Below are 27,922 nucleotides of genomic sequence, written 5' to 3' on the forward strand. Positions count from 1 at the left end.
CCTAAACATCGACCTTCCACTCGTCCAAGGTATTGCTTTGCTTTCATTAAGAGGACGTCGTGTTTTTCTTTATTGTAGATCTCACCATATTATTTTACTACACCGTGAGACGCGAGGTATATGAATGACTCAGTACCTACCTGGAGTGGTCCTACCTGTTATTAATACACCTGTGCATTTAAGATACCATCAGACGATTTATTGGTTTGAAAGAAATCTCGTTCTTTTGTATCGACAAGAATTGCGTCAATAACATACGAGAAAATGTTGAAATGCCAGACAGAGGAATAAACTGGTAAAGAGGATTTGCTGGGAAACCTCGTAATCGAATTGGAATACAGCCCTCACGTCACAGTAGTACAGTGATAGGAAATATGGGGACAGTGAACAGTGAACATGTGGAGCTGGACATCATGAATCAGCACTTGGTAAACGACACAGTATCTAGCAGGTAAACGACAGAACATCAACCTGTATACGACAAAAATACAACCATGACACGGCGGACGCGGCACGATTTTATGCGACCATACATGACACGATACGACACGACAACAGGCACAACACGAGAGGACAATGTGCAACGATATAAGAAAAACACGACTCAGCACGACACTAAATAAACACGATGCAGTAAGTCAGACACACCTGGACACATGATACGAGAGAGGACGACACGACACGACACGACAGGGTATGATGTGACAGCGATATGCACACGAAACAGCACGACAAAACAGACCAGACACAATACAGCCCACGATACTCTCCGACATAGCACTGCCTCGTTTCATTAAAGGAGCGATAAAAATCCGACATATCCAGAGGGTCATCAATACGGCCGCTTCATTGGTGTGCTGGTGTGGTGGTGTGTTGGCGTGGTAGTGAGGTGTGCTGGTATGATGGGCAAGCGGTGTGGTACTTAGGTGGTGTAATGGTGTGGCATTGTTGTGGTTTAGTAGTGTGGTAATGCGGTGGTGTGGTGTTGTATTAGTGTGGTATTGTGATGGAGTGGAATGTGGTGTTGTATTAGTGTGATGCTGTGATAGAGTGATAATGTGGTGGAGAGGTGGTATGTGCTGCGGTTTTGTGGTGGGCACTTCAGTTGTTTTAATCTATGGTGATGTGACGAGGTGGTTGGATATTGTAGAGGAGCGGAGTGGTGATGTAATACCGATACCATTGCCGTGTGGTATTTAGATGGTGTTCCGTGGCGGTGTGGTGATGGTGTGGTGTGGTGTATGGTCCTTTGTGGTGTAGGGGATCAGAACCAACACATTTTGATAAGGAAATAGTGTTGGTTATGGCTGGATTTTGTAGGCTATGGTGCACCTGTAAGCCTAATCAGTGTAAGAATCAGTCGAGCCGGATATACCTTTTTATAATTGTCTTTATTATTATTATCATTATTATTATTATCAATATTATTATTATTATTATTATTATTTTTATTTTTATTAATATCATCATCATTATCATCATCATACTGCTCATTAAGCTTCTCCGTACCCCGGCACATGGTCATACACTAGGCGAGAGTTCATTAGTAAGGCAGATCACGTCTAGACTAACGAAAATAAGAGGGAAAGAACAATAGCCCCCCTCCCGTACGGGTAGCAGAGTGGCAGAGATATCACCATCCGTTTTCTTTCTCACCCCTCTCCTCTTCTTCCCCCCTCCTCATTAATGCTTGTTGTGTTTTCCGACCCGTCAGTCTTCTTCCCTCCTTGAGAAGTTTGGTGGCGGTCAGAAGTAGGTTAATTTGATTTTAATGCTATTTTTTATTTTCTATGGCATGTTTACCTTTTAATTTTTCATCATTCCGTTTTGCAACTAATCCCCATTTTCGTTGCTTGTTTTCATGGATTCTTTGGCTTTACTCACAACTTCATTTAATTTTTACTAAAGTTCATTTATTTACCACGTCACACCTCTGTTATTGCGTTTTTGTTTTGTTTATTTTGCCTCTTTCATTGCATTTTGTTTTCTAGTTGCTTTTCTCCATTCTCTTCGGCCAAAACTGTTAAAAATTTCTTTGTCCTTTATATATCCTTTCAAGTAACCTAGTGAGTATTTCAAGGACAGAATGCATGCTTCCAGATGATATATACTGGAGTTGTTTCCCCCTAAACTTCAACCCACAGCTGTTCAAGTACATCTGTTAGATTTTTTTTATGAATGAAGGACACATGTAATCTGATGTATGGATTATTTTTTTTTATTCATTTGTTTTTCCCTCCTCTATTCCGTTATTTAAAAAAAATAATAGGCATAATGCGTGCAGTGACGGGACTCCTAAAGGTTTGCGGAATGTAGAATGGTGTTTTATTTAGCGATGCTCTGGATATTTGTTGCGTGTATCATCAGGTGGTTGGAAGATAAAAGAAAGAAAAAAAGTCATCTTAGTTAAGTGGTGAATCGAATAGAGGTATTGTTTACTGAATCATGAGCTCAAAAAATGTGTGCAATCTAGACCCAGACATTTAATAGTTTGTTTTTGTTAATGTTCTGTGTATTTTGGTAATGTGTCTTTGTTGTTGCCAGATCAGCCCCGTGTGAGATGCTTAGCCTGGTGAGCGCCTGCCTGCTGCTGTGCTGGCTTGGTGAGTGTTGGTCTGACCTCTTGTACTCTACTCTTGGTATCACTTCCCTGTTTCCACCCTCTGACTTCTTCACTACTTTACCGCAAAACCATTTCTCCTACTACGTGCTGTACCGTTCACCCTTTTTCAGTACTCTTCCACGTCTCTTTTCCCTAACTCCTTCGCTCCCCATTAACTGTCCCTTCACACTCCTTCGCCACACCGTCACGAAACAAAGCAGCACTTCTTCGGTGCTGCATTGTGGTTTTTCTGTACTATTTCTTGCCGGCTTCGGCTGGAGGGATTGGAGGCTGTGGGGAGCCTTCTTGCTTTACTGTTGTTATCTTCAGCACAGAACACCTTCCATGGCAGTGCTCATTTCTGTCAACAGTCTCGAAAGCAGCATTAAGTGTGTCGATGTATGCCCTCCTTGGTACTCTTATTCCAGTGCTCCTTCACGGCTGTTCACTACTCGGCCTTTATTCACACGCAGCAATGTCCTTCCGATGTCTTCTGTGTCCCCTGTTCCCTTCGTCCATTTTCACAGATACACAACTTTGACAAGGCATCTCAGTGGCTCGTGTCCCCATCTACATAATCCTGAGGCATAATGTTTGTTTTGTCCTCTGGGCATTTGTTAGATTTTGTGGTGATAGAAAGACCTGGGGAGATGGGGAGGAAGTGAATGGAGGCGTAAGAAAGGAAAAGGTAAGTGGAAAATGTATCTTCTCAGGAAATATAATGGAGTAGTGTCAGTGACATAGAGGCGTATTTTGGTGGCTGTATAAGGCTCCATAGCACTTCGTCCTTACCAGGTTATTTCCGTCTTTGAGCGTCAATACTCTCGTCTGTGATATTTATGCAATATATGTTGACATTAAAACGAAATAAGTGACATAATATCAAGAAATACTTAAGCATACCTTGCCAAATTAACTGTTAAGCAGGAGGTGCTGGAGATACTGTTAAATCAGCTTGGGAATAATCTCTCGTACTGAAAGGATTGCTAACATTACGTCTTAAACCCACGTACTTCACATAGTCTAAACCGATCAGAAATAATTTTAACCCAAAGGTGAACTATTGATGACCAGTTTGACAGTGTAACTTTTTTTTTTTATGTAATTGTGGATACGGTAGTACTCTGACTGATGGCTGTGTAGATTAATGGTGTTGGCGGAGGACTGGGTGATTAGAGTTTGAAGCTTTGGACTGATTGATGGAACGTTGTTTTAGTTGCGAGAGAGAGAGAGAGAGAGAGAGAGAGAGAGAGAGAGAGAGAGAGAGAGAAAGTCGAGTGGCGAGGGTGAGAAAGAATGGCATTGAATATGTGAGAGAGCTGGAAGGAGAGAGTATGAGAAAGAGTCGAGCGGAAAGCATATGTGAGAGAGGGATGGAGCCTGGTGGAAAGAGTGTGGGGGAAGAGAAATGATAAAATGTGTGAAAGAGAGTCAGATGCAAAGATTGTGAAAACGTGAAAGTCGGGTGGAAAAATGTGTGAAAAATGAGAAGAGTGAAAATGAACGTGTTAAAAGTAAGAAAATCGGATGGAGAGGGTGTGATAAAGGGAGAGTCAGGTGAAGAGGGTGTGAGATAGTGGAGAGCTTTGGGACAGTAATAAAAGTTGTGTTTAGGTGCGAGAGAGTCAGGTGGAGAGAGTGTAAGAGAGTGACATTCGAGAGGAGAGAGAGGGGACAAGAGTGTCAGGAGAAAAAGGAAGGAGAGGACAGGATAAAACGAGAGGTGATGAAATAATAGGAGAGAAGAAGAGAATAGGGAGACCGAAGGAGGAAAGTAAAGGATGAATTTGAAAGAGAGAGGGAAATGAGGTTCCATATAGATCACAATAAGAGAAAGAGAGAGAGAGAGAGAGTTGGGGCGGCAAGCACTCCTCCTGCAACTTTAGTGCGGAATCAGGCAATTGATTCCTTTACCGGGAGCCAGAAAAATTACTTCCTATTTACCTGGTCTCTGTTGGGTGGCGCTCTCTCTCTCACACACACACACACACACACACACACACACACACACACACACACACACACACACACACACACACACACACACACACACACACACACACACACACACACACACACACACACACACACACACACACACACACACACACACACACACACACACACACACACACACACACACACACACACACACACACACACACACACACACACACACACACACACACACACACACACACACACACACACACACACACACACACACACGTTCATCATTTCTATTGCTCCTCCCCATCACCTCTCTCTCTCTCGTTTCTTTACTTCCATCCCTTATTTCTCTCCTTTTTCGGCTTTTCCTCTCTCTTTCCTCTCCTTTTCTGTTTTCCCTCCCTCTTTCCTCCCTTCTTCTGTTTTCCCTCTCTCTTTCCTCTCCTTTTCTCTTTTTCCTCCCCCTTTCCTCACATTTTCTGTTTTCCCTCCCTCTTTCCTCTTCTTCTCCGATCACTCACTCAAAAGTTAATTCCTAGACACACGAGAGAAAATAAAAAAAAATGTTTCTTTTTCCCAGTTCTTTTGTGTTTCGTATCATCCGTTCTTTTTCTGTTTTTCTTTTACTGTTCACCTACATTTCTTTTTCCTCCTCACGTATCCTGTCTGGCCTTCGCTTTTTCTTTTCTTTCTTTCTTTTTCTCTCTCTAAATATCTTCCTCTTAACACTAAACCTCTTTCTCCCTCCTTTCTGTATTTTTACTTCCTTGTCTGTTCTCTAATTTTTCATTCATAATCTGCTTCTCTCTCCATTTCCTTAATTGCCCTCTCCACCTCCTCCTCCTCTCTCTCTCTCTCTCTCTCTCTCTCTCACGTTATGTCAAATGTGACAGAGTATGGGGATGGACGGGAATTGGCAAATCAGCCTAGTAGATAGCAGTGGCACTTAGTTTTAGCAGTTTCCATTGGATTAATAGGATCGGAGAATGCCAGGACAAAAGCTACCTTCAACGAGGACACAATATGCAAAGAATCCTGCGCTGAAAATATCGGCTGTCCATTCTCGTCTATCCGTAACAACTTTGGCAGTAACTCATGTGTTGTCGATATCGGGTCAATTAATATTCGGTGAAAGTGACAGAAACGTTGCTAATGATCAAATACTGCCCCATGATTGTTTTGATTGTAGTGCTGTTAATTGGCAGAGTTGTAAACAGTCCCACGTAGTGTACTCCATTTAATTTTTGTTCCAGGTAAGTGAGGATATATATATATATATATATATATATATATATATATATATATATATATATATATATATATATATATATATATATAATCAGGATTGTTGATGCTGGCTGGTGACAGGTTTTTCTCACCATTGTATTTTGTTTGGTTGTTTTATGTACCCGCCAGACATCCCCCCGCCAATATTTAATTAATTAATTTTAAGATCTATGGCTGACATGATGCGGATGGATTGCCGGCCATAGACAGGATTGTCCATAATATTTTTTATGTGGGCCGCTGAAATACGAGTGTATGGGTTTAGGGGGCTGTTGTGTTAGTATGATAATGGTTCTGTTGTGGAGAATTCCTTTCAATTGAAAATTGTCCGATGTTGCTGCTGATCATTGTACCGTTATATAGTGTTCAGCCATTGTTGTTCAGTTTATATTTTTGGAGACCATCACATAAAAAGCTAATAGTGTTGAGTTAATGACATGTAATTCAGGTAGAACTGTTTAAAGCTGACAGGATCACATCAGGCGTAATTGCTTTAGTGTATTGCCAGGAAAATGGGAACAAGTGTGGGCGGTATTGGCATGTCATTGGTTGTTGCGCTTCAAAATCCTGTGTTGCATCTTTTTATATATTGTCTAACAGTAGATAAATAGCAGCAGAGGACAGTATTAAAATGTGCTTTGTTACACAACACATCATGATTGTTGTTGTCTGTAATGTCGCCAGGCATGTAACTGCATTCCGTTGTACCGGCACCAGAAGTTATATACACCAGATATCATCTTTTGTAGCGACACCGGAAATTATGTTACAGTGGCACCAAATATCATCTCCTGTATCGGCACCAGTAATCACGTACTGCATCGGCACCAGAAATCATTTGTTGTATCAGCACCAAAAATTTGATCGTATCGGCACCAAAAGTCTGGTTGTATCGGCACCAAAAAATCAACAGTTCCATCGACACCAGAAACTATCCATTGCACCGGCACCAAAAATCGCGGACAGTACTAGTGGGCTGCAAAACGTGATACATTTTATATATCTGGTTAATTTACAGCATCGACTATGAAATAACTGTGCACCAAATAGGGGTGGTGAAACAAACATCCATAAAGCAAGGCAACAATTTAATCTACGGGGAATCGATGCCAACAAGCCCATTATTTTTTACGAAATGTGATAACTGGATGGCTGGTGTAGAGTACGTTTTATATCGGTAGGTTTTGAGGGTGTGAGGGATTTCATTTTGGTTATTCTGTTTTTGTGTCTGAGATTTCTAAATATTTAAGTTGTTCTTTTTTCGTGTTCTTCGGTTTAGTGTTTTTCTGTTTCTCATATCTTTTGCCATCGAGGGTTACTAGTGTTAGCCAGTAGGTTGTGTTATGAATTGCAATAACTGAGTCGCGGCGGAGATTGGCTGGTTATGGATTGATTTATTGATAGATTTTGTTTTGGTTTGTTTCTTTTGTAGCATTTTTATTGGGGGAGGATTCTTCTCGTTTTTCTCGTTTTGTGGTTTCGGGTTGCGGCAAGTTTCTAGGTTTGCTCTTGCCTTCGTTTTTTTGTTTTTTGATTTTTATTTGCGTTTTTTTATCTTGTCAGTTTTTTATTTTTTTCACCTTTTTTTTTCCAAGTTTTAAAAAATATACGAAAGATTGAAACGAGTAGATGAATTATATATAAAGATGCACATGAGAAGAATGAAAAAAAAGTCGGGCACATTTGCTTGAGTCCCTTCCCTTACAGTCATACGGTAGAACAATTGTCAACACACACACACACACACACACACACACACACACACACACACACACACACACACACACACACACACACACACACACACACACACACACACACACCACCTGTCTTCATCCATATAAACTGCACACAAATCCCATGTATCACTCTGAGCTCTTAAGATTTGCGTATACGAGCTGCAACGTATTCATTAAATCCCCCCTACCCCCTCTGCCCTTCCCCCCCCCGCTTGAAAGTTTTAAATCCCCAGGGTATAAATCTGATGCGGAAATAATTAGGTGTCGTTAATCTTGCTTTAGCCATTAATGTCGCAGTGAGCCGTGTTGTCGTGATGCATCGAACTTGTTGAAAATGTGCCAGACGCTTCCTTCGCCCCCTGTTTTATTAGTGAGGGGGAGCCAGGGGAGGTGGTGGTTGTAAGGGGGAGGAAAGAGGGCGGGGAGGTTGGTGAGGTTGCAGTTGTGGTATGATAGGGTTTTGCCAAAGTGCTGGGAGGGGGATAGAAGAAGGCCTGTAGGGGTGGTAAGGTTGGGTGTGGGGAAATGGGCCTTTAGGGGAGGTAAAGTAGGTTATTCGCAGATCCGCAGACAGAGGTGTTGAGGTAGTACGCTGACAAATATGCTGTGAAAGGAGATACTGTAAACGTCGTGAGGTACTGTGGTGAGGTGGTAGGTAGAGGTGGTGAGGTAGGTTGGTGAGGCGGTAGAAAGAGGTGGTGAGCCAGGGTGTTGAAGTGGCAGGTAGGGATAGTGAGGTAGCTAAGACTGAAAGGTAGGGGACGTGCGGTAGTGATGAGACAGGTAGGTACAGGTGATGAGGCAGGTTGTTGAGATGGTAGGAAGGAGTGGTGAGGTAGGTTCAGATGGTAAATAAGAGTGGTGAGGTGGGGTGTTAAGATTTGTCGATAGGAGCGGTGAGGTTAAGTGTTGAGGTGGTAGGTAGGATTGCTGAATGTTGAGACTGGCAGGTGACGGAGGTGGTGTAGGGTTGGTGAGATAGGGTGTTGGTAGATAGGTTGCTAGGGCCAACGAGGTAGAATGCTGGCAGGTAGACAGAAAGGGACGGAGTTGTAAGGATGGAGAGGTGGGTGGAGGGACAGGCAAGTTTACGTAATACAGGGTTGGTTCGTAAAGTTTGTGAGAATGTAAAATGAGGTAGGCAGAGGGGGGGATGTGAGGCAAGGTGATGGGGGCAGGCAGAGGGGGGTGAGGCATGGTGATGGGGCAGTGGTGGCGAAGCACTTGGCACACCGAGGAAAATTTAAATTGCAGAGGAGACAGACAATGGATGGGGCAGGAAGGATATGTAGGCGGAGAGGATAGGCAGGGCGTTTTAAGTGTCAGGTGAAGCGGGAAAGGCAATCAGGCAAACGAGCGTGCTTGGGGAAGGCAGGCGGATTAGAGGAGAAATGTGTTAATGAGAAGGATGTAATTTGGAAGAAAGATTGCGGAGGGAGGGAGGAGGGTCAAGCATTCTCTCTCTCTCTCTCTCTCTCTCTCTCTCTCTCTCTCTCACCCGACGCGAGAAAGACATGTGGGTTAACTTCATTACCTCGCGGCCAGCAGAGAGAGAGAGAGAGAGAGAGAGAGAGAGAGAGAGAGAGAGAGAGAGAGAGAGATGGGCGGGTGCAATTGAGTGTTAGTGCCCGCAGGAGTGAGAAAGTGAGCGAGTGTGAAATAGCCTAAAATCGAGGAGAGAAATGGGCATAGTGGACAAGATTGTTTGTCACGTGTGGAATTGATAAACGTGAGGGGTGGATGTGGGAAATGTGAGAAAATGTGAGAGAAGTGAGAAATATTTGAAAGAGAATGTTGAAGATAGGTTTGCCTAGAAATGGGTGTTGGAGAAAATCTTGGAGAGAGAGAGAGAGAGAGAGAGAGAGAGTTCATTTTGAATTTGTTTTATTCATGATAACAGAGAAACACATAAGGTACCTTGTTATGCTGTTGTGCCTTTGAAAAAAAAAAAAAAAAAACTGGTATTTTTTTACCATATTATCAAATTTTTATACAGTACCGATACTATTTACCTACAGTATATACCACAACTGCATATTCTGAATTATAATGCTATGAATTCATCCTTCCCAGAGAGCAAATGCGATTCTGTTGAGTGTGGGAGACGTGGTGGAATGATTGATTGCTGGTTGTGGGAATGGTTGGTCACCTGGGAGAATTAGTGACTGAGAAGGTGACAGGTATCGAAATGTTTGGTGAGAAGATGAATGGTGTCGGATCCGGAGGTGAGAGATTTGGTATTGTGGATTTAGTGAGGAAACTATTGAGCGATGAAATGATATAATTATTGCTTATATTTATCTAGAAGCTCGATCACTGACCACATACTTGCGTCCTGTCGGCATAGATGTCAGCCGACGAAACTGCGAGCCAACCAAACTGCCAGAACAGCGGTCGAAATGGCCAGTGACTTTCCTGTGTGGTCTAATTAGGAATAAATTAGTTCAGTGGTCAGTTGAGGTTTCTGTGGATCCATTCTTGGCATTTACCTCCATTCCAGTCCCATCAGATCATTCACCTCCCCTTCAGTCAGTTCACACTCCGGCACAGTCATGCTTTTAGGCAGTTAATATTATCCATGTCTGAAGAGTCGGCGTAATTCAAGTCCATTTCTGTCACTTGTGGGTTCATTTTGGCCAGTTAAGCCCTTGTGTACGATGATGACTTCTGTGGAATTATATTCTTGTATCACCCGACGATTTCATCCATCCTAGGCGAGATATGTTATTCATTAATCGCACTATTACTTTGGAGTTCTGGGCTGAATAAATTTGTCTCGGTAGTGCCAAGAATAAAAAAAAAAAAGTTATTGGTGTTGAAAAAATATCCAACGCACAGCATCTGAGCGCTATTTCATCACTATCACTCACATACCTTCATACACAGTCGGCTCGCATCACAGAAGTGCCCACCAATAACTTGAATCATCACAGGCAGTTCCGCCGCCAATCCGTGTGTGGGAGTTGGCTATAAACGGAACACGCCACTAGGGTTTCACGTGGAATCTGTATACAGTAGAGAGGTTGGTGAATGCCGAGCTGATGGTTCTTTATGTACCCTTGATTGGCTCGTAGTTGTTATAATATAATGTTTAGATTTTTGTGTGTGATCTACTGGCTTCTCTCTCTCTCTCTGATATGGTAATCCATTACGTTTGCCATTCGTTCACTCTCCCTGGCTCCCTCTATTCCTCTCCGTGCTGCCCACTCACTCTACCCACACGTATACACACACTCATCAGTCTTCCACCCACGTACAACTCCCCCTTTTATACCAACTTTGTCACATTATTATACATTTAAATAATTTTTTTCTTATTTTTTTTTATTTTTTACTGGTTTTTCTGTTTTTCACCCATGGTTTCACACGTGTATCTATCATAATATTTTTTTTTTTTTACATAATCTTGGATTTTTAAAGCCAACTTTCTGACATTGCTTTAATTTTCAACAGCTGGTACTTCCACTTTCTCCTTTTCATCGTTTTTCTTTGACTTTTTGCGACTTTTTCATGCTCTCTTTTACCTCTCATTCATCATTTCCCACCATGTGTACTTTCCCTCCCTCACTCGTCCCATATTTACCGTCCACCCAAGCAGGTATCAATCTCTCTCTCTCTCTCTCTCGTCTGGGTATATATATTGCTTTTTCGTCACACTTTTCTTGCCGTTTTTTTTTTTTTTTTTCATAGGTACTTTTTCCCAGATACACTCGTTCTATATTCATTTTCATCCACTGTTTCCCATTTTTCCCTTCTTTCATAATTAATCCTCCTCCTCCTCCTCCTCTTCCTCCTCCTCCTCTTCCTCCTCCTCCTCCTCCTCCTCCTCTTCCTCCTCCTCCTCCTCCTCCTCCTCCTCCTCCTCCTCCTCCTCAAGTATTCTTCATTCTCCAGGTAATCTTTATTATTCCCCGCTTTGGTTTATTTTTATTATCCCGACTAACAGAAAGGCCTCATCAATATTGAAACCAAACAGGGCAGGATGTACATTTTTAGACGAGATTTTAAGGTCAGAGATGAGGAGTTCAGGAGACCCCGGAATCGTACAGAATAGAGTTACTCCATTGCTGTATATACCAACCAGAAGAATAGCTGCTGGCATTGTATCCGTATTCAGATGCGAATGATCAGACAGTGCTGTACATATAACACAAACTGTCATATTCTTGGTCAGAGCGTGTGCCTGGGGAGATCAATGTGCAGTGAATAGGAAGAAGCCTTCAGTGTGCAGAGCGGCCGAGTGGATAGTGATGCCATAATAAGGTGTCTGTGATTATTGCCGCATTCAGGTAGCTAATTAACGGCACGGGTTAAGGATGTTGTTGATATTCCCAGATCTACACATAGCCACACATACGCAGAAACGGGCTTGATCAAATGAGCAACCTCTGGGTTCCTAAAAATGCCATGCACTGAAAAGGAAATATGGATTTTGTATTAACGCCGTCACTACAAGAGGCCCCCTTTAAGCTGCATAAACTTATCAGGCGGTGTTAAAGAATCACAGACTCAGTGGTACCAAAGGGGTTAATACTGATTGCTCCAGCCACCACAGTCAGACAATCCTGGAGTTGTCGTGTGGTAGTGACAGAGATCAGATAAAAGTAAAATGTAATAGCAGTAAACAGGTTGAAAACTGAAATAAAAATGTGAGCAGCAAGTTCATTTTGCTACAGCCTCCCTCCTCCCCCTTTCGTCAGCATCCTTGTAATTAGGTCAGCGGGGTGGCGAGAGAGAGAGAGAGAGAGAGAGAGAGAGAGAGAGAGAGACCCACCCCTAGCCTGAGCTAATAAGAAACAGAGAAAAACTTCATCATTTTCGAGTCCTTAATTATTTACCAGCTTCCTGATGTAAAATTAGACGAGGCGACGAGTTAATTACCAGGCTACGTGTTAATTTTATCCAGGTAATTCTGGGTCACTGCATTTAATAACTTACGCGTGTCACCACTGCCGTACACATACATACGCGTTGTTCCATACTTACACGAATAAACATACACAGCCCTTTCTTACTCTTCCTCAACACACACACACACACACACACACACACACACACACACACACACACACACACACACACACACACACACACACACACACACACACACACAGCCTATGTATCTTTTTATGCATTTATTTAATTATTTATACTCATTTACTAGTACGGTAGTCATAATTGCACCAAAGTAGTACCCATCAAAATGTACGATGATCTATTCCTGCCAGATGTGTTAAACTGGTTCAATAACTTACTTACCGTGTTATTTAAGCTGTCATTCTCTTGTTTTGAGTGTGTGTGTGTGTGTGTGTGTGTGTGTGTGTGTGTGTGTGTGTGTGTGTGTGTGTGTGTGATATACAAGCAAGCTTCTATCCCCTCAAGCAGGGTAGCTCCTGAAGTCAAAACAACTTCATTCACCCACACTCGTTATAAACAAATCAATAACCATCCACCACCAGGCCACGGTAATTTGTGGTTCACTCCAGTTGCTTCACTTCTTGCCTTTGAGAGAGAGAGAGAGAGAGAGAGAGAGAGAGAGAGAGAGAGGATGACTAAGACACTGTCGTGTGTGTGTGTGTGTGTGTGTGTGTGTGTGTGTGTGTGTATTTATGTATTTATAGATCTTAAAATACGAATGCGCACATCTCGGAAACCACTGGATATCAAGCTGAATTTTTTTTTCCCTGCCGTCACGGGGAAGGTTTATAGGCATGAATAATTGAAATCCGTTGACTTCGAAATTTTGGTTGGTTCTTGCTACAGGATCGATTTTTTGCCACAATAAAGCTGTAAACAGTAATTTCTGTTATCATTGTAATTATTATTTTTATTATTTTGCAAGAAAATCCGCGAAACCAAAGTGATCAAATTGAAAATTGCAAGATTATTTGCCGCTGGAGTTTTACTACCAGATCTTTGGCCGCCGACCCGAGTTTTCCGGATTTGTTACCGCCGGGCTTTTCACAGCCGGATTTGTCGCCGCCGGGTTTTTCACAGCCGGATTTGTTACCGCCGGATTTTGTCACAGCCGGATTTGTCGCCGCCGAATTCAATAAGTATCCTTCTCCCCACTGCAATGCTCGGCTTCGTCTTTTGATTTTATCTGTCTCTTCTTTTACCTCTGCTTCTTCTCTTTTCCATGGCTTATCCTCCTCCATTTAGTCTTTTTGTTCGTGTTATATAGTCATTATTGACTCCCTTCTACCTTTTCGTTCTTCGTAGTTTTCTTTCGCTACCTCCTCCCTCCCTCTTATTATTTCACTCCGCCATTGTTCGTATTTTATATTTTTGCCGGAGCCTGTTAAGGGCAGGCTCTGGCCCAGTAACGTATGTCTCTGAGTCTGCCTGTGTCTAACTGGATGCTGAATGAGGTTTCACAGGGATCTGAGCCATATTCACCAAAATTTTTGTGTAGAGAATTTTCATAACTACAACAATAATTCTCACGTTAACGAAGTCAGACTCATAAAACGACATCTTTAGTGTCGTCATAGGCCCTTTTCACTCCTTTTAAAGCCAAGAACCTCCCAAGAAAAAACAGCTTGGCCGTCCTCTCTTCTTTTTACTTCCTGGTTTTCCGCCACTCTCCTTTCTCCCCAATCATTTCCTAATTCTGTCTAGCTCTTCCTTATTCCTTCTTTTGCTTCTTTACCTCCCCCCTCCCCCTTCGTATTATGTCTTTTCTTCCCGCTTCACCTCTTCTCACTCGCACTTTTTATTCCTCACATTTACTTTTCATCTCCGTCACCGTCACCTTTCTCGCTCCTTTCTCTCATTCCTTCTTTTTCTTCCATGTCTTTGTACTTATTGTTGACTTTCCTTTCTTCCACCTTTTCTCTCACTTCCTCGTTCTCCATAGTTCTTTCTCATTCTCTTTATTCTCTATTCCCCTCCTCTTCCCGTTGTTATGTCTTTCTGCGCCCCATCTTCACCTTTTCTCGCATGCACTTCTCTCTCTCTCTCACATTTCCCTTTCTCCCTTTTCCCTGCCTACCGCGTTTGCTTTCTCTTCCGCCTGCTTACGTAGCCATTCTTTTTTCTTTCTATCTTTTTTCCCTTCTCTTTCCTCTTATTATTTTTCTGTGCTTCCCTTTTCTCTTTCCCTTTTCCTCTTTCTCTGTTTCGTCTCTCCATTCACCTCCTCCTCCCATTTCCATTCCTGTTCTCTCTCTGTTTCCCTTTCTCTTTCCTTTCCTTTCCTCCTCCTCCTCCTCCTCCTCCTCCTCCCTCCTCCTCCTCCTCCCTCCTCCTCCTCCTCCTCCTCGCCCCGTTTTCTTACTGAATATCGATATTCCAGCGTTTCCAGTCCAGATAGTGTTGACTTAGGAAAGTCAGAGTTTAAGAGAGAGAGAGAGAGAGAGAGAGAGAGAGTACAGTGGCCCGATGAAGGTTGTAAGAAACTGATATGATTCAATAGCAGTGAAAATGGATATCAGCAGATGAGTAGGAATGAGAGGGCGAGAGTGGCATTGAGAGATGTGTGAGTCATTGATCTCGTGTGTGTGTGTGTGTGTGTGTGTGTGTGTGTGTGTGTGTGTGTGTGTGTGTAGAGCAGTGTGGATTTTTTTCTCTGATAATGCTGATGTTTTGTGGTGTACTGGTATAATATCGAATCTTTTATTATGTCTACTGTTTGTCTTTCACTCTGCACATTTGGCCGAAAACTCACAGATCAGCAGTTTACCATGGATTTTGAGCAACAACATATACGCTGGAGAGGAAGTACATGACTGAGCGAGTGTAGGTAGAGGTGAATGCATGTAGAGAGAGAGAGAGAGAAGTGCATGTGAGAAAAGGTAAAGACGGGGTGCATAAAGACAGCAACAAGAAGGGGAGGGGAATAGAGAATAAAGAGAATAGAGAAAGAGTTATGGAGAATGAGGAAGTGAGAGAAAAGGTGGAAGAAAGGAAAGGAAAGTCAATAATAAGTACAAAAAATAGAAGAAAAAGAAGGAATGGATGTGAGTTGTTGACGAGCATGTTGTGTGAGTTTGATTACGTGAGTGAGAATGACGGAAATGGCATGAAACTTGCGAACGAGAAGATCTGAATGCGAGCGATTGTATGTGAGAGGGAGGATGTGTGAGTTAAGGAGCTAAGAGTGGCTGTATTATAAAGAGGGATTGTATGTTACTAAATACGAGAGAATGTGACTTTGGCCTCGCGAGTGGATTTATGTGCAAAGAAGTGAGTGAAGTGTGGAGTCTGTGCGAATGGGAGTGTTTGCAGGTGACTGAGATCTCTCTTTCGTTTCCGTGTCTTCCGCCATCAGACGTTTATATTCTGGTTGGGAGAGTGCCTTATCAGCGGAGGGGTTAGTGAAGGCTATGTCCAACCACCAGCTTGAGAAATCTACCCTGAGGTGGAAAAAAAAAAAAAATCTTCTGAAGGTATGAAGAATTTAGTAAAAACGACGTCGTGATGTTGAAGGGGTTAATATTAAACTCAGAATCCGCACTGGAAATTAACTGAATGTCTTGATAAGTAACCCCAAAAATGAAGGTAGAGTATGTACTATTTTACACGTATGTATTATTGAGGCACCTTGTGGTTTAGTGTGTTAAGGCGCCCCAGTCATCATAAGGGTTAACATTAGAGAAATGGTTAGGATTTATTGATAATACCACTCAAGGATGAACGACTGGTCATTCGCCGTAAATGTCTAGACTAAGCAGCCAAGCCCCGGTCCCTTACTCTCTGGATGGGGCAGCCAAGTATTAGGTGATAGATACAGACAGAAAGATAGATAGGTAGAACAGTCATATTCTCGTCGTTCCCTGTTTTCCATCCATTCCAATCTCATTCTTCTGTTTTATTTAATACTTATTCTCATTTACCTCTCTCCGTCTCTCCTTCTTACCTCTCATCTTATCCTAAGTGCTTTCTTCCCCCACCTTCTTATTTATTCTGATCGCCTCAACATTTTTTTGTATTTATCTCCCTTGCAGTTCTCATTAACTTACTCTCTCTCCGTCTGTCTTTTTTTTTTTCCTGACATCCTCCACATCTCCCTTCATCCTTATCATCTCTTCCCATTACCGTCGTGATTGTTTATCCCTCCGGTGTGTGGCTTAACTCCTTCAGTCTAGTGACGTATTCTTAATTAAGGTATTACTCTCTCCAGACTCTTTTATTTACGATGGGATTGGCTTTTCGAACTGGATGGGTTAGGTACAACTTTCGTTAAATCTTTCAGTACCACAGACCTTTCCCAGACTGAATATAATCGTCTGAAAGATCGAATAATAATAATTAAAAACAAAAACACACTGGGTTGAAGGGCTTATGTGTCACTACGAGGTCGTCTCTTTGTTTATTTTATTCTTGCTGCCGTTCATAGATTCTGTCCGACTTAGCGAAGAGGTAAAAGAAGGCACTCTGGCCTTTCCTGTTCGAAAATGTATCATAAACTGAATAAAATCGTATAGTAGTGACAAGACTAAAATGATTAAGTCACCTGAAGGGGTTTATACCATTAAAAAAAAAAAACTTTCCTGGGTGTATAATTTGTATTGGTGTGAATAACTAGTACACTATATTTTAAAGCGACTACAACCACCTTATAGTAGATTAATTCACATCCTTCTTAAACTACCTTATAATTATTCTTTGCGTTTTTGTCCCTTGTGTTCCACTTCCCGTCTTCACTTCCTACTTACTGTATGTTGAATCTTCTTCCTCTTCCCTTCCTCTTTTCCCCTAATTTTTTTCTCTTGTTCCACTGCGTTTCTTCTTTATATTTTATTTATTTATTTATTTTTTGTGTGTTTGTGGGGGTGGGGGGGAGAGTGAGTTCCGCCTCCCTTCCTCTCTTCTGACGGTCGGTGTTGCAGCCAGGCGTGCATAGTGGTGTCAGCCCCGGCCACCACATCACCACGGCGCCCCCACTGGTCAGTCCACAGCCCACAGTGCTCTAGGGGGTCACTGGCCGTGGGGATGAGGCTGATAGACCCGTAAAGCAGTGACAGTGACGACCTGACGCGCCCATCAAGTGAGCTTATTACGGCCGAATAAATGTTGTGTTGGAGTAAGTTGTGTGGCCACGGGAAAATAAAAAAATACAAGACCAACCTTAAGTTTGCTGGAGCCAGGGAAACGACTGTTGCTTCTTCCGGCACCTCGAAAAAGATTGTTGCACATGTATGTATGTATATATGTATGTATGCAAGGTAACGGCTGCTTGCACACGGTATTGAGAAGGTGGAAGAACGTTCTAGATCAAAGTCTGAATTTCGTGTCGGATATAATGGTTGTATTACAAGTGGCTTGTAGATTTTCTAAAACCTCGTTCTGTTTTGTTTTTTCCTGCGTCATACGCCTTGACATTATCCTCGTGTATATTTGTGATGCAACCCACATCGGTATTAAAGCGGTGCCGAAAAAGAGAATATCAGGATGTAATATAGAGAATTAATCGCTGAAGATCGGGTGTTGCGGAGTCTCCTGTTCCACGTAATACGGCCCTTAGGACGAATGGAGGAGGTGGAAAAATGTTAATGCATCAGTGGGGTGGATAGCGCTGATGTTAGTAGATTATGAAGTGAGATGAAAACTGTCAATCTGGCGAAGCATTTTTTATTTTCTTCATGTACCGCCAAACTATTTTATTCTACGTAAAAAAGACCCGAAGCAGGGAAGGGGTTGGTAAAGGCTTATCATACCCCGTCTAAAGTGAACAAAATCGTCCAGAGACATTAACAGTAAATTAGGCACGTCATCGAATTGAAGGAGTTAGCATGCGATGACTTTTTTTTTTTTTTTTCATCTGTTTGAAGCTGACGTGAGAAATGTGTGTGTGTGTGTGTGTGCAGCGCGACACTCGACCATACCTTGCCAAGTGGTGGTGGTGTGACAATACTGAGACGGCCCTGCTCCACCACCACCACCACCACAAGTTTACCACGCTGCAACTCTTGCCCGGCCGTCCTCGCAACACACCAAACAAGCTAAAAGTTACCACCTCGTCGTCACAGGCAAAGAGCATTAAAATCCGCCGTGCACAGCATAATAGTCATGTTGCCTTAGACGATTAACCATATGAATTATTTTTGCTGTAAGCGATCGAGAGTTGGATGTACATTATTGGTAGGAAACAATGTGCGTCATCAACAACTCGAAATTAGTGATAGTGGGCATCATAAGCGTCAGTACGGCAAAGTAGACGCGAAAGTACAGTATTGAACTCATTAAATGTCCAGCCATTACTTAGCAACTCGCAAAGTGCTCTCACGTGGCAGGTACAGAGGGGGGAGAATAGGAGGGTGGCTGGGTGGTGGTTGTGATTGGTGGGCTGGTTGTGTCTACACCAATCACTCGCCTCCAGCACTACCCAGACGGGATGTACCCCCCCACCTGGCGTCTCTGCGGTCTCTCTCGTCTCAGTACCTTTGTTTCCTTGTACGTGTGAAGGTGTGGAAAAACGGAATGCACCTGAGAGTTGGAGTTCAGATGTGTAACTATTCAATTAGACTGAGTGCAATGGTGTGTGTATGTGCGGACAGATCCCAGATACATACTGTAGATTTTATATAGAGTGGAAGTACTCGACTAGATTTGAGTGAGTGTTGGCTACTGTTTATCCGTCCAGTCGTCCTCATTTTGCCATGCTTCCTTTAACTTGGCCCATTTCTGTCCAACACAAATGCGAGTTAACCGGTGCTCATAGTCGTTCATGTATACAATTTGTTAGCGTTGAAACTGTCTCCCTTACTCTGTCTTTCCATCTGCCTATGACCTCCAGTCTTTTAAACGCAATGTGTCCATGCATCTCGAAGTGAATGGATCCTGTTAGTGAGGGGTGCATTCCTAAAAGCGCGGTGCATGCTCGCAGAAAGTGGAGGAGAGCTGTACACCTATCTTTTGCATAACACCGTTCCCCCCACACACCTGCCCTGCGGTCAGTGTTGGAATGTGCAGTGCAGAATTGTGTTCAGTCTGGTTTTCAAATTTTCATCCTTTACTTTCCACCAGTATCATATATCTGTTGAAGGCAGTAGTGCGAATACCGTTTATTTGTTGGAGGGAGTAGTACTGATATTGTATATCTATTGGAGGGAGTAGGAGGTGTCTTCATTGTGTGTGTGTGTGTGTGTGTGTGTGTGTGAGAGAGAGAGAGAGAGAGAGAGAGAGTTGAGAGGTCAGGTAGGTGAAGTGGAGGGGTCATTAAGGTGAAGTGGAGGAGTCAGTAAGGTGAAGTGAAGGGGACAGGGAGGTGAAGTGGAGGGATTGAGAAAAATGGAGGTGTCAGGTAAAATGAAGAGATGAGAAAGGTGATGTGGAGGACAGGGAAGGTGGAGGGGTCAGTGGAGGGAAGATAAAGTGGATGGTCTTTGTGATTGATTAAACTAAATGCAGAGGAATACTGATGGATATATACATACATACGTACATCCATACATACTCACGTACATATTCATACGGCCTGTTGACTCCTTGAGGTTTGAATACTAAATTCAGAAATTGTGTATTTTCAGGCCACTGGCTGCAGTGATTGAAATTATCCGAAGATTATTATTATTATCATTATTATTATTATTATTATTTTTATTATTATCATCATCTTCATCATTATTATTATCTTTCATTCGCTAATGTTAATTGTGAATCCTTTCAATATGATGAGGTGTTTAGAAGCTTGTCATTGGTGTGGTATAACAAGAAGATTATGCGAAGCAGCACAGAGGGAAGGGAGTACAACAGCCTCCATTATGTCTTTTTTAAGGTGGTAAGGTGTTGTGGCGCGGGCCAGAATAGATTATAGGTTGAAAGACGAGCTTACTGAATGGGCTATTGGTTTTAGTCTGTATCTCCAGTATTTGCATTGCGTTGGCTTGGAAAGTGTGACTCAATTTATCATCTTGCATGGATCTCTCTGTATTTTGCTTTCCCTCTTATGGTCTTCTTCCTCTGTTCATTCCTCTCTTCTTTCCTCCTGTTCCATTCCCTCTTCCCTCTTCTAGTCCTTTCACACGCGTAATTCTCTTCTCCATTTCTTCTCCTTGCTCCACATTTTGATTACCTCTCAGTGTGCCCTCTTCATTCCACCTTTCCCCCTCCCTGCTTTCCTACCCTTGTCTTTTAATCACAGAAAAGTTACGTCTGTTATAACCAACCCTGTAACAAAAATAGGTGTGTTGCTGTTTGCATTCTTCTGTACTCCTTTGTATTCGTGCAAGCTCCCCCTCTTCCTGTAGTCCCTAATCCAGTCCGCTCTCCTCCTCCTCCTCCTCCTCCTCCAATCCCATCTTACCACTCCTCCCGCCCCTGCTCAGTCCTTCACTTTAGCGAGTTTCCTGCAGGTTGTCATTTTAACTGAGTGTGTTAGGGAGTGTCTTAACCTTGTCTCCGGCCTGAGTGACGCTGTGGTGGTGGGGAGAGAGAGGGGGGGGGGGAGGAGGGAGAGTTGCAAATACATCCTCGTTGGCTGCAGATGAACCTTGCCTCTCAGCATAATAAAAGAAATTGTTATTCAGATACCCCCCTCCCTTTTTTTTTATTATTAAGGACATTTGGTTTCGTGCAAGGAAGCGTCACGGAATGAAACACTTTCATTTACGGTAATTAAAAAGAATATATCATCTTTTTTTTTAGCCCCTTCACAGAGGTAATGATCTGTAGGTTATAGAATCGCGAACAGTAATATCAGTCCACTATTTAGACGAAGAAATACGAAACTGATGTATTGAGTTGGTAAGTTTGGCTGCGGAGATTTGATGATTTGGGTGTTGAAAGTCAGTGTTCACCTTTTCGGAGTTAATTTTAAGAAAGTGGATCGATAATTTTCGGGTGTTGTACCTGCTCCCATTGATTAGGTAAGAGCTTAGACCCTGCTTACGAAGAATCTCTCTCTCTCTCTCTCTCTCTCTCCGTGAAGAAGGTACAGTAATCTTCAGTAACCCATTTCCCAGTGACGTCTAATTTACGTCGATCTTACTGCTACCAGACGATTTCATTCAGTTTATGGAAGACGTCCCGTAGTGAAGAGGTAAATATTAAAACTGACCCTGCGAATAAAGTGTACAAAAAAAAATCTTTACATGGACACTGAAAATTTTATATGGAAAGAAAAAAACACAGGAAAAGTAAACAAACATACACATCCTCCCCCCACCCCCCCCCCCCAAAAAAAAAAAAAAAAAGCGTAGACAGACAAACAATAAAGCATAAATGAAGAGCAGTGAGCCCGAGTTTTACCTATTTATATAAAAAGTACAAAAATAAAAATCACTGACAATTTTGGCGAAATTTACGAGTGGCGCGCAACAAGGTCGGAAATCCCCCCAAAGTGCCCGCATAAAATCGCTCCTATTGCCTGGCCAGTTCAGGATGGCATGATTTTGACGTTAGCCATTTCTTTTCTGTATTTTTTCATTCGTTCTCCTGGCAGTTTTTTCTTTACGTGATTCAGGAACTGGAACATTGGAAGGCTCAGACTTACGTGCGTGGACATTTTTGGCATGAGTGGTAAAAGTGTTGCATATGAAAATACGCAGAATTGATGTAAGTTCTGAGAAAGAGTGAGAGAGAGAGAGAGAGAGTGTGTGTGTGTGTGTGTGTGTGTGTGTGTGTGTGTGTTTAATGGTGTGTGAGCGTGTATTGTTTCCCCTGCCATATATTCCCCTCGGCCCCATACCATACCATACCATACCATACCAGTGACAATATAGGCTGACCTCGTTTACACTACTCCACCCCCCTTACCACCTCCCCCCTCCTCGCCCTCTCTTTCTCTGTTCCTCTCTCCTCCTCCCTTTCCCTCACCCTTTCTTCTTCATTCTCCCTTCTCATCATCATCTCTCTCTGTCTCTCTCTTTGCTCTTCTTTACTCTTTCTTCCTCTCTTTCTCAGACCCTATCACACCTCTCCCATTCCCTAACTCTTGTCACCTCTCTCCTTCTCCCATTCCTTCACCTTACTTGTCTCTCCTTCTCCGTTTCCCTCACCCTGTCAATTACCAAGTTACCTCCTCACCCTTTCCAATCTTCAGTGACATCCTTCTCTCTGACATCTCATTCTTCCTGAACGTTTTCTCTTTATTCCTTGATGTCTTATTTTTCCTTGACATTTCTCTTAAACGTTTTCCCTTTATTCTCTGATGTCTTGCCTTTAATGCCTGACGTCTCCTTATTCCTTGACATCATTTTCTTCCTTGGCATCTTGGTCTCTTCCTCCTCCTCTTTCCTTCCATTTTTATCCATTCGCCTTTCTTCCTGCCTCTTCCTTTCATCTTGCTCATCTCCCCTCGACTCCCTGGCATGCTGGAATATCAAAAGGCTTTCTAACCACCGATTTTTTTTGTTTTTTAACCGATGTTTTAGGAAATTTCTGGAGATAATTGCGTTGCTGTGTGCCAGTTCTGCGTCTACACCTCTGACCTGGCTCTATCATCGTTGTGGTTGTAATCATCATCGTCATCATCATCATTATCATCTTCATTATCACGTGTATATAAGTGGCATGGCAATAATGAAATGATAAAGACGTCGTACATAGGGTTTGAGGTGCTGGTTGGTACAGTAGGCTATTTTGCTGAGAGAGAGAGAGAGAGAGAGAGAGAGAGAGAGAGAGAGAGAGAGAGAGAGAGAGAGAACTGGTTGGTGTGGGTACATGAAGCAGGAAGTGTAGGAGTCATGATGTTGGTAGTATGTCAGACGGATAGGATGACGGGAAGGGAGAGGGAGAGGACAAAATGGGGAGGAAAATGAATCGTAGGTACGAGGATGGTACGGGAAAGGAGAGGATGGAGGAAAATGTAGAGGAGGAAAAGAATGTTGAAGGATTAGCCCCACCAGCCCGAGGACTTCATGTTTTTTATTCTTGCTGTTTCCTTACAATTTCCTCAGTTTAAGCCAGAATGTTTATGAGAGAGAGAGAGAGAGAGAGAGAGAGAGAGAGAGAGAGAGAGAGCACAACAGCCATAAGCCTCCAAGCCATAGATGGAAAGTTGACGTTATCCCAGACGCATCCTTATTGGTGGTGGTGGTGGTGGTGGTGGTGGTGCTTCAAGTGGGGACATTTTCGTTGGTGGGAATGCTGGTGGTGATGATGCTGTTATCGGTGGTGGTGGTGGTGGTAGTGATGGTGGGGACAGTTTAGGTAGTGGCAGTGGTGACGGTGTTGGCGGTGATCCTCCTGGAAGAGAACAGTTTATATGGTGTTGACAGTGATTGTGATGCTGGTGATGACTGTTTAGGTAGTGGTGGTGATGATGATTAGGCTACTTGAGGGCAGTTCAGGCGATGATGATATTTGAGATGAGGATGGTGATGCTAATGTCGTTGGTGGATGCATTGCGTGATGGTGGTGATGGTTCTGCCAGAATGGGAGAGTTTGAGTGGTGATGGTGATGGTGAATGCTAGTGGTGACAGTTAAGGTGGTGTTGGTGTCAGTTCAGGGTGTGTTGGTGATTCTGATGGTGAGGGTTTGTAGTAATTGTCTCAGCCACCGAAGGGAGACCGATATTGCTGTTTGTCTGTGTGTTTGTAATTTTTTTTTTTTCCCAGTGCTTCCATCGGCCATCTCGTACCTCTACAGTAGTAAATGAATAACAACACTCAGCGGTTTTCCCTTCATCTCCGTGCTCATGTTACCTACACTCTCCTTATGCATTCCTCTTACCGATCCCTCTCTTCATCATCACTCCTCTCTTTCACTGCCCCCTCTTTCACATTCTCAGTCCTTTCTTTTTCATTCTCACTCCTCTTTTCTCTCACTCCTCTCACTTTTTCCTCTGTTTTTCTCACCCTCTTTCCCGCTTTTACCTCATTCGTCTCACCTTCCACTTCTTTGCAATGTCCTCGCCGAGCCTCCCACATTTTCCCCTTTACCTTCCCTCTCTGATTATTCTGACCTTCCCCTCATCACCTGTCATTCTTCAGTTTTTCACTTTTTCACATCTTCTTTTTACACCGTTTCTTCTCTTTTCTCCCGCTCCCCTACCACTCCACGTCTGTCCCTCCTCTTTCTCTCACACTCCTCTCTCTCTCTCTCTGTCTCTCTCTCTCTCCCTACTCTATTCGTCCAACCTCCTGCCAACAACCGCCCTCCCCCCATTTCCATTCTCCTTCTCTCCGGCCCTCATTTTCGCTCCAGCCTCCCTCCGTGTCTCCATCCCTCCCTCTCTCTCTCTGCCCCCATCTACACAAGGCCAGGACATCCATTTATACCCTCATTCCATTATCGTGTATCGCTGGCAGGACGCTACAAGGAAATTACCGTATAGTTGCTGGAGATTAAACTGGGGGGAAAAGGATACGTAGCTCTCTCTCTCTCTCTCTCTCTCTCTCTCTCTCTCTCTCTCTCTCTCTCTCTCTCTCTCTCTCTCTCTTGTTGTTCCATTACTTTCATTGCTTCCTTCTTTCCCTCTCTCCTTGGGCTTCTTCCTTCCATGCAAATCCCTCCTCTCTTTTCCTCCCTCCCTAGTCCCTCCTCCTCCTAATCTTTATCCTTTCCTATACTTCCTGTTGCTTCCTCTTCTCTCTTCTTTCCTACCTACTGCCTTCTCTCCCTTCTCCCTCCCTATTTCTCTCTCCTCTCTCCCTCACATCCTTTCTCTCTCCTTGTTCCTTTCTCCTCTCCCTTCCTCCCTGCTTTCTCTCCCTCCCTCCCTCCCTATTCCTTCCTTTTTACTCTCCATCTCTCCCTCTTCCTCCAATCTCCATTGCCTCTATCCCTCAGTAAAGCCTTTTTCTCTTAATTAAGTTCTATTTTGTAAGTTTAATTGATACGTCTACTTTTAAAACAGCTTTATCAGGCTTACGTCGACGTTTCCTTTTCCTCAGGACATTTTTTTTTTTTTTATCTAAACTTTTGGGGCAAAGAGCTAATATTTACAGTGTATTTATCACCTTCCCACATTCATTAACCCAACTCTACCTTGTCTCAGTCATCACGCAGGCTGGGTCACTTACCGGTGTATTAGGCAAGGGAGTAATTAAGGTGAAGGTTCAGGGTGATTAAGGAGGCAGTTAGGGTGAGTGGGTAACCTTGGGGGCCGAGTTAGGGTTATGGCAGTGTCAGGGGGCCGGTTTATGGGTTAATAGCAGAGTAATGGTGCTTATTTATATGGGGGCGCCGCGCACCGGATAACTGAAGGCGGGTCTGATGCGGATAGGGATTCTCCGATACCTTTGCCTCATAACACCTTTCGCTCTGGTGACGTCGCTTTTCTTCTCCGGCTACTGAACCTGCGATTGTACGCCATTAAGGGGACACCTCTGGCAGTGAGAGGGTTGATAATGGATGTATGTAACCCCTGAAACATTAGTAAAATCAGCAGGATATGGCGAGAAGTAAATTCAGTTTACGTAATCATAGTGAAAAGGCTAACATCGGTATACCTAGTTGTGGCCTTGTGTAGTGTTTCATGTTCTTACACTCCCTTGACTTGTTCAAAGGAGAGAATTTTGCCTGATTTAGAAAAAGTTTTGTACTGGGGAGGCACAGGAGCTTCCTCTCAGCTTAAAGAGAATCCAAGTCGGGCAGAAACTCTTGTATTTTGGCGTGGTGATGAGTGTGGCTTGGAATGGTGATGGCTTACACTGATGATGAGTCTTGCTTGGAGTGGGGATGAGTGGTGCTCGGAATGGTGATGGATGAGGCTTGGAGTGGTGATGAGAGGGGGTGATAGTGGTGATGAGTATAGTTTATAGCGGTGATGAGTGTGGGGTGGTGTTGAGTGTTGCTTGAAGTGATGATGAGTGAAATTTATAGTGGTGGTGGATGGGGCGTGGAGCGTAAACATTAATGTCTCCAAATCTCCATAGTCTCGACGAAATTCTGCCCGTGAACACTGATGCCGAGCAGTTTATTGCGTGTACCGTATATTTTAAAACGAAATACTGTGTTAGACTTGTATATCGTAAGTTTTTTTTGTTTTCTGGCCATTTCAGGTTATATTTTTATTGCTGATAGAATTTACCACGGCTTTATAACATGACCTGTAACCAGTGTTTGTGCATTTCTTAAGTACTCACCAACCATTAGCCCATGTTTCTGTGTTAGTCCATGTGGTTAATTATTTCCTCACTTCCATGCAGGCTGTCCGGCGGGAGGGTTCGCCCCCAGTATCGACATCCCTGCCACGACCACTGAGCCGCCCCCTACCACCCCGGACCCCGCCACCCTGCCCTACTTCCTGCACAACATCAACTTCAACAACGTCACCATCATCAGGGGCAAGACAGCCACCCTCGACTGTCAGGTCTTCAGGCTCAGGGACAGGATGGTGAGTAAGACGGGCCTGGTTTTGTGATGGAGGGTGATTTGTGTGTGTGTGTGTGTGTGTGTGTGTGTGTGTGGGTACATGGCCTTTAGAGAGTTGTTTTTGTGAAGGTGTAAACAGGGCGATTGATACACTGAGTTTTAGTTATATATTTATTGGTTTAGCAGAGGTGTTTTGTGGAGATATGGGGACAGGTGTTTGTGTGAAGTTGTTTTGATGAATGTTTGGGGACCGACTAATGAGTGGAATGACCCTGTTTATTTATCTATTGCTGTTATTTGTTTTTGTGACGTGTGGGCAGGTGTTCAGTGGAGGTGTTGCGACAGGAAGGTAATTTCAATGGCCTTGTTTTTATTTTGTTTTAGTTCTTGTTTGATATTTTGTGCAGCGGGAATGGTGTTTGTGGAGTCGTGATGGTGAGTTTGCTTAGTTTTTTTTTTTTTTTTTTTTTTTTTTTCCGTAAGGGATGGGAGTGTGTTATGTGGTGTGGGGATTGGGTGGTAAGTGCGGTATCCCCCCCCCCTTTTTTTTTTTGAGAGGGGTGAGGTATTAGCAAATCGAATAAACAACTGCACCAGGTTTCTCTCTCTCTCTCTCTCTCTCTGAGTACCCTCTGTCCGGCAAGTGTAATAACTAAATTGGCATTAACAGTTCGTCTTAGACTAAAACAGGTCAGCTCTGAGGTCATTTTTCGTCTCTCCCCCCTACCTGTGGCCTCTCGTCTTTCAGAAGTAGTGCATCCTGGCCTCTCGTAAACACCTGACCTGAGTTTAGGCCTTCCTTTGTTTAATTCTACCAGTACAGTACAGTGACACCTCTTTCTTAAATTCCTTCTATCTTCAGACGATACCACTTAGCTTTGGCGAGGCTTCAACCGGAGTGTTAAACTTAGCTTTTATCAACAACAACATCGCTGGGGACCCTACCTCAGCATGATATACTGTCTTGTAGTAAAAGAAAAAGGAATGAAAAGACTGTAATCGTAGGGTAGGGTATAGAAGATCAGCTTTCACGGATTCTTAACCTTGATTCCCTTTTTCCACATATAATGATTTAGACACAAATGTAATTCCCTCTTTCCAAAAAATTCATCACAGGTTTTATCCCAGCTAATAATCCTG

At 43.2% G+C, this 27,922-nt stretch overlaps 1 protein-coding gene across 1 annotated transcript in view; it reads left to right on the forward strand.

Annotated features, from left to right (window-relative positions):
* Window positions 1-374: 374 nt before the first annotated feature.
* The window catches only part of LOC145412061 (uncharacterized), an 89,448-nt gene continuing 61,900 nt past the window's right edge, over window positions 375-27,922 (forward strand). Inside the window, exons 1-4 of the mRNA XM_080281979.1 lie at window positions 375-451; window positions 2,545-2,603; window positions 5,530-5,640; window positions 26,617-26,804. Coding sequence (XP_080138105.1) covers window positions 375-451; window positions 2,545-2,603; window positions 5,530-5,640; window positions 26,617-26,804 — 435 coding nt within the window. The remainder of the gene's footprint in view (window positions 452-2,544; window positions 2,604-5,529; window positions 5,641-26,616; window positions 26,805-27,922) is intronic.

The sequence above is a fragment of the Coenobita brevimanus genome, chromosome 92, assembly GCF_032717465.1.
Source record: "Coenobita brevimanus isolate Jiangsu-jjx chromosome 92, ASM3271746v2, whole genome shotgun sequence".
Taxonomy (NCBI): Eukaryota; Metazoa; Arthropoda; class Malacostraca; order Decapoda; family Coenobitidae; genus Coenobita; species Coenobita brevimanus.